At 50.8% G+C, this 6,208-nt stretch overlaps 4 protein-coding genes across 4 annotated transcripts; 3 read left to right on the forward strand and 1 right to left on the reverse strand.

Annotated features, from left to right (window-relative positions):
* Positions 1–731: 731 nt before the first annotated feature.
* On the forward strand, positions 732–2,050 carry SEPMUDRAFT_156843 (uncharacterized protein; the record flags this gene model as incomplete). Its single annotated transcript, XM_016907698.1, has 1 exon — positions 732–2,050. One exon carries the CDS (start codon positions 732–734, stop codon positions 1,374–1,376), a length of 645 nt encoding a protein of 214 aa, XP_016760067.1. The 3' UTR covers positions 1,377–2,050.
* A 39-nt stretch (positions 2,051–2,089) lies between these two features.
* Positions 2,090–4,276, forward strand: SEPMUDRAFT_156844 (peptide chain release factor eRF/aRF subunit 1). The gene is made up of 2 exons (XM_016907699.1): positions 2,090–3,989; positions 4,039–4,276. Exon 1 carries the CDS (start codon positions 2,475–2,477, stop codon positions 3,780–3,782), a length of 1,308 nt encoding a protein of 435 aa, XP_016760068.1. The 5' UTR covers positions 2,090–2,474; the 3' UTR covers positions 3,783–3,989; positions 4,039–4,276.
* Positions 3,825–4,193, forward strand: SEPMUDRAFT_117901 (uncharacterized protein; the record flags this gene model as incomplete). Its single annotated transcript, XM_016901380.1, has 1 exon — positions 3,825–4,193. One exon carries the CDS (start codon positions 3,825–3,827, stop codon positions 4,191–4,193), a length of 369 nt encoding a protein of 122 aa, XP_016760069.1.
* Positions 4,277–4,309: 33 nt separating the features above from the next.
* On the reverse strand, positions 4,310–5,778 carry SEPMUDRAFT_117902 (uncharacterized protein; the record flags this gene model as incomplete). Its single annotated transcript, XM_016901381.1, has 3 exons — positions 4,310–4,414; positions 5,173–5,505; positions 5,644–5,778. The coding sequence occupies 3 exons, from the start codon at positions 5,776–5,778 to the stop codon at positions 4,310–4,312; spliced, it is 573 nt and encodes a 190-aa protein (XP_016760070.1).
* Positions 5,779–6,208: the final 430 nt, after the last annotated feature.

A 6,208-nucleotide genomic window follows, 5' to 3' on the forward strand; every position in this document is an offset into this window, starting at 1 on the left:
TGCATGTCGTATTGAAACTCTATCTGGACAGGTGTAGCACTAGAGAGTATGTAGTAGAGTGTACGGACAGTGTCTGACAGTATACATGTAGGAGGTACATGTATGTACAATGTAGATGAATGATTTTGCGTAGAGCGAAGGTCAGCTGGGCCCAGGTAGATGTGGTCATCTGCAAGGGGGCATCGCGCGGTGCTGTGCCGACTGGGTAATCGTGATCAATATGCACGCGTAAAAACTTCGGGTTCGGCGGCGGCAGCTGAAAGAGGAAGCGGAACCTAATAACCCTACTTGGGACGCTCTGACAGAGCAGTCTTGGGCCCTTTTGTGCCGCACTGGCTGGGGTGGGTGAGGGTGGTGAGGTGAGATGGTCACTTTGGTGTGGTGTGCAACTGTGCATTGTGCATTGTACAACTGGGCACTGGGCACTGGGCACGTATAGCGGCGTGTGAGGCTGTGGCCCCCGTCCCCCGTCCCAGTCTACCCACGTCCCAGTCCCGGCTAGCCCACGGTTCATCACCCACCAAAGAATTTCGAAACCCGTTCAATGACGCAAAGGCTGTGTATGCTCGACCGACCGCATCTAGCAGTCCATACCACGTAGGAGTCGATAGCACTTCGGCGCACAAGCTGTGGAGTAGAGGCGGGCGGCTCGGCTACTTCCATCTTGGCGTTTCGTCGTCGCCGGTTGCTATAAAGCCTTCCTCCCGCGATAGTACACAGCCTCAGCCCTTATGGCACTACTCACTAACGACGACATCCGTACAGTTATTGCGGGCGCCACGAGACCTCTAGATCTTCTGCAAAGACTGGCTTCGGGACCTATTGAACAGCTTACATTGCCTACCCCGCTTCCTGATCCCCAACACTTCCTTCACAATCGGGAACTGATTTGGCAGCGCTACGACAGCATTACTGTGCTTCGACAAGTCTCGCTATTCCAGCGCAATGACAGCCCATCGAGATCTATCTATCGCATGTGCGAATTCTTGTCGGCGGACTTTCCCAATCAACTGATGCTAGAGATGCAATACTTTTGGCATCATGAGGAACCTCAGTGGACCTTAGCAGCAATACCGGACCCTCGAGAGACTAACGTCGAAAGATACGCTATTTTGGCAAGCCTGGTCGAAAGTTTGGTTACCGCGTTCAATGCCAGACTTGCCCTGGGATTGCGACGTGGCCGAGAAAGCATAGTGGCGAAATCCGACCAGATCAGAAGTACCCCGGGAGAGAGGGCTCCGTTCTGGACTTGCAAAGTACCTAGGCTGTCTTACGAGCTGTGTCTTTACGATGCTGGCCCCTACTTCGTGCCTACCGATGAGCCATTCTCAAATCGAAACATAATCGCCAACGCGGGTAACCTTTTTTCGATATAGGTACCTACAGATTGTGGAGACAGAAGCAGCGCTCAGCGCGAGTACTGATGATCGTATCGAGGAGACATGAAGCAAGGTGCATTCATCGATCGCTGCAATGAGTTTTGAAATTCACCAAGGTTCCTCCTTACAATGCACCATTAAATGCATGCCATTTCCACGTTCCATCATCTGTATGGTACACCATTTGCGTACCACTCGCCTGCGGCCACTCACTTTCCGGTCTTAGTATACAGTAGTAAGGTACACTCGCGATTAACAATCGTATTTTGAAGGGGTAAAGGCAGATTCGTAAAGGAGAGTTGCGAGACTCGCGACAAAGGCCTCAGGCGGGCTTTGGGCGGCGGAGTATATTACGTCGATAACGAGATGTCGAGGTGTGTTACGTCTAGGGCTGCGTTTAGACGAATCCTAGGGCTGCCCATAGCCTCGCCAACTCTGGCAGAGCAGTCTTGGGCCCTTTTGTGCCGCACTGGCTGGGGTGGGTGAGCCGTGAGCGTAGTGAGGTGAGATGGTCACTGTGGTGTGGTGTGCATTGTGCAACTGGGCACTGGGCACTGGGCACTGGGCACGTGTGGCGGCGTATGAGGCTATGGCCCCAGTCCCCCGTCCCAGTCCCCGTCCCAGTCCCGGCTAGGCCACGGTTCGTCACCCACCAAAGAATTTCGAAACCCGTTCAATGACGCAAAGGGTGTGTGTGCCCGACCGACCGCATCTAGCAGTCCATACCACGTATTATTATTATTAGGTATTGTTTGTCTCCAACCCCCCGACCGCGTTATTGGCCTGCCCGGCATATTCGAAGCGTGACGTGAATCATATTTCCCGTCACGTCAGGTTCAGGTTAATCTCGTGGAAGCAGAGGGACAAGAAGCAGAAAGCAGAGAAGAAAGCTGCAGAGAGAGAGAAGAGGAGAGGAGCTCCTGCCTGCCTGCCTGCCTGCCTGTGTGCCCGCCTTAGTTCTACGCCGGCACTCTCCGCACGCCTTTCAATTTTCCCTCGTCTCTCTCTAAGCTGTCCTTCTCCACCCCACCACCCTCCACCACTACTGACACCCACCACCACACGAGCGACTCTTTGCGCTCACCACCCACCGCCATGTCGTCCGAACCCAAGGCCGGCGAGGCCGAGAAGAACATCGAGATGTGGAAGGTCAAGAAGCTGATCAAACGCCTGGAACAAGCACGCGGCAACGGCACAAGCATGATCAGCTTGATCATCCCGCCCAAAGATCAGGTCTCGCGAGCTGCAAAGATGTTGGCCGAAGAGTTTGGTACCGCCAGCAACATCAAGTCTCGCGTCAACCGACTGTCCGTTCTTTCCGCCATCACATCGACCCAGCAGCGCCTGAAGCTATACTCGAAGGTGCCACCGAATGGCCTGGTGGTCTACTGCGGTGAAATCATCACGAGCGAGGGAAAAGAGCGAAAGATCAATATCGACTTTGAGCCGTTCAAGCCCATCAATACGTCCTTGTATCTGTGTGACAACAAATTCCACACGGAAGCTCTTAGCGAGTTGCTCGAATCCGATCAGAAGTTCGGCTTCATCATCATGGACGGAAACGGAGCTCTCTTTGGCACGCTTGCTGGCAACACGAGGGATATCGTGCACAAGTTCTCGGTCGATCTACCCAAGAAGCACGGTCGTGGAGGACAGTCTGCCCTGCGTTTCGCCCGTCTGCGTGAGGAGAAGCGTCACAACTATGTCCGTAAGGTCGCCGAATTGGCAGTGCAGAACTTCATCACCAACGACAAGGTCAACGTTGCTGGTATCGTTCTTGCTGGTTCTGCTGACTTCAAGAATGACTTGAACCAGTCCGATCTTTTCGACGGACGTCTCCAAACCAAGGTCATCAAGGTGGTCGATGTTTCCTATGGTGGTGAGAACGGTTTCAACCAAGCCATCGAGCTCGCTGCAGACACTCTTTCCAACGTCAAATTCATCCAGGAAAAGAAGCTCATTAACGCATACTTTGACCAAATCAGTCAAGATACTGGCAAAGTCTGCTACGGTATTGGCGACACTCTCAAGGCTTTGGAAGCAGGTGCAGCTGAGACCCTGATTGTCTTTGAGAATCTGGAGATGACACGCTGGACTCTCAAGAGCAGCGAAGGCGCCGAGGTCATCCTGCACACTACCAAGGAACAAGAAAAGGACCGAAGCAACTTCATGGACAAGGACACTGGCCAAGAAATGGAAGTCGTTGATCAGATGCCATTCCTGGAGTGGCTTGCCGAAAAGTACCGTGACTTTGGTGCTCAGCTCGAGTTTGTGTCTGATCGCTCTTCGGAAGGTAACCAGTTCGTCCGTGGATTTGGTGGAATTGGAGCCATCTTGCGATATGCGCTCAACTTTGAGCAACTCAATGCCGATGAGGATGAAGACGAGTTCTACGATGATTGACCCATTGAAGACCTCGCAGCGGGCGAGGCCTCACGAACTACCATGGCCGAGATGAGTGGCGGAGCTTCCGCCGAGCAGCCAGAGGCGGCTGCAACTGCTACTGCTCCAGCAGTTCCCAAAGGAGCAGACCCCAAACCGTCCTTCGCGAAGAAGGTACTAGCCAAGCAGGCCGCCACCGCGAACAAGAATCACGGGCACAGACCACAGGTGAGTGCTTTCGGTGCGATGTGGAAGAATGTGTTGCTGACTTTTTCAGAACTCCACGCCACTGCGTTCGAGCATAACAGCTTAAGCCAGGCCAAGCTGTGGGAGAAGAAGACGTTGGTTCTGGATGTTGCCAGCCCCGTGTTCTACAGAAGTGATAGAGAAGAGGTGATAGCACTGTCAAGACGAGTATCACCAAAAGGGTAGCTTTTGGGTTCGCTTTGGCTTTAGCTTTAGAATTTCCATTTACGAGTCTTTAGTCTGTCGAACCCAATACAGTCTTTTCCTCGAAGCCATCCGGACTCTAGTTGGACCTCTCCTTTTCATCCATGAATTTTGCACTCGCCAATGTCTTTGAAGACGATGCTACGGAGGCCACCAATCCCATGTTCCTGCACAGGTGCCCACAATAGTGCGTAATCATGATCCTGCGTTCTAGGAGTCAGAACTCAGCTTGGGAGGGAACGGGTAACATGTAGGAGGACGAGGACTATAGTGGATGTTTCATAATGGGAGAAGTATGTTAGGTGTGAGTTGGAGAGGAGAGTTTGTTATAAGAAAACAAAGGAGGAAAGAGAAAGATGGTAAAAACATGATTTGGTTCTAAGTGCGTTTAGTGTATATGAAAACAAAACAAAAGTCTGGTGCGAATCAAAAACAGGTGCTGCGAAACGAAAGCAACCTCAGAATGTATATGTATGTACGTGAGATACCTCAAGGACCAAGCTAGGTAGGTACAGACAGCATCAACGCCCCAGCAGCGAAAAAAAAAGAAAATTGCGTCCTCTTCGCTCGGGAATAGATAGTAGCTCTATCCAGTCGTCTTTTCTCCCTTGCTTGCGTATAAAAACATCCTATCCCGCAAAGCCTTGCATTGCAGGATATCTAGAAAAGCTTACACAAAAGCTCCGCCTTAACGACCTTCGGCCTGCTCGTACCTGTACTATTCCTATCCTCGAGCACTCGCACATTCACCAGAGAGCCGCTACCTGCGAAATTCGGAATAAATCGAGTCCCTGCATCAGAAACGCCTGTATCGAAGAACTAGAGTAGTTAACAAGAGATTTTTGCGGCATTTACCTGTTTATGTATACAACCATATAATTGTATTAGCGTTGAATTTCATAGAGAAGAGGGAGATACCGATTGCGGTCAGTTAGGTAGGGTATGTATTGATAGTACGAACCCCGTAGCCTGCGATTAGCTCTAGTCTGATGATATCTGTGCCTCTGATTTTTAGGTTTGCGATTTCGTTGAAGGGGGCTACGATGAGATTGCTGCTGTTGTCGGTGTTGAAGGAGATGACGAGGAGGGATTGGACTGCATCTCGGGTAGGATAGGATGATGGTCCAAGGCGGTTGCAGAGCAGACCGACAGAGTGGGCAAGGCTTCGGCTGGCTAGGTCGGCGCTCGGCTGGGACTGTCCAGCTGTAAAGGGGATGCCAGAGATGATGTCGTTGCCGGTAGAGAATAGCCATCTGGAATAGCAGGCGAAATTTGGGAGAGCTAGGCTGTTCTGCTAGGACATTATCGTCAGTAAAGTGGGCACAACCTGAGGTGATGAATTGTAACGTACTGAAATTGGTATAATTGCAATGTTGGTAATATACTCGCCGTGGATCTCGGCGTACTGGTTTTCCTAGAAGGCTTGCACTACTTCGGCGCCGTTTGAGGTCGTCGCTCTAATGATGACTGTGTCATCGTTGTTGGGGATGGATGGTATAGGTATAACGGCAGCTGCGGCAGCGACAGCAGCAGCAACGAAGAGTGCGGTAAGAGTAGCGATCTTCATGTTAGTCGTTGAAGTAAGCTCTGTTACAAATAGATAGGTATTTGTATATTGTCGAGTTTGTTGTAATCGAGTTTGTTGTTATGTTATTATTGTATTGTTGTTATCGAGTTTGTTGTAATGTAACTAAGACAAGAAGTAAATACCCCTTTATACCTCTGAGCTGCTGAGCTCCAGTGAATGAATACCTCTTATGTGACGTTAATAGCACGAGCTAAACACAACTGAGATAAGAAGCAAATGTCCCTTTACACTAAGCTGTAGTGAAAGCGCGCCTCTTATATGGCGTCCTTGATTGTACGGGTTTGATGCAAGTGAGACGAGAAGCAAATGCCCCTTTGTGCTTAGCTGAAGTGAGTGTACACCTCTCATGTAACGTCGACTGATCGACTTATGTCCTCACTTCTGTCCTTGTGCCCGTTTCTGTGAGTGA

The sequence above is a fragment of the Sphaerulina musiva genome (genome assembly GCF_000320565.1).
Source record: "Sphaerulina musiva SO2202 unplaced genomic scaffold SEPMUscaffold_6, whole genome shotgun sequence".
Lineage (NCBI taxonomy): Eukaryota > Fungi > Ascomycota > Dothideomycetes > Mycosphaerellales > Mycosphaerellaceae > Sphaerulina > Sphaerulina musiva.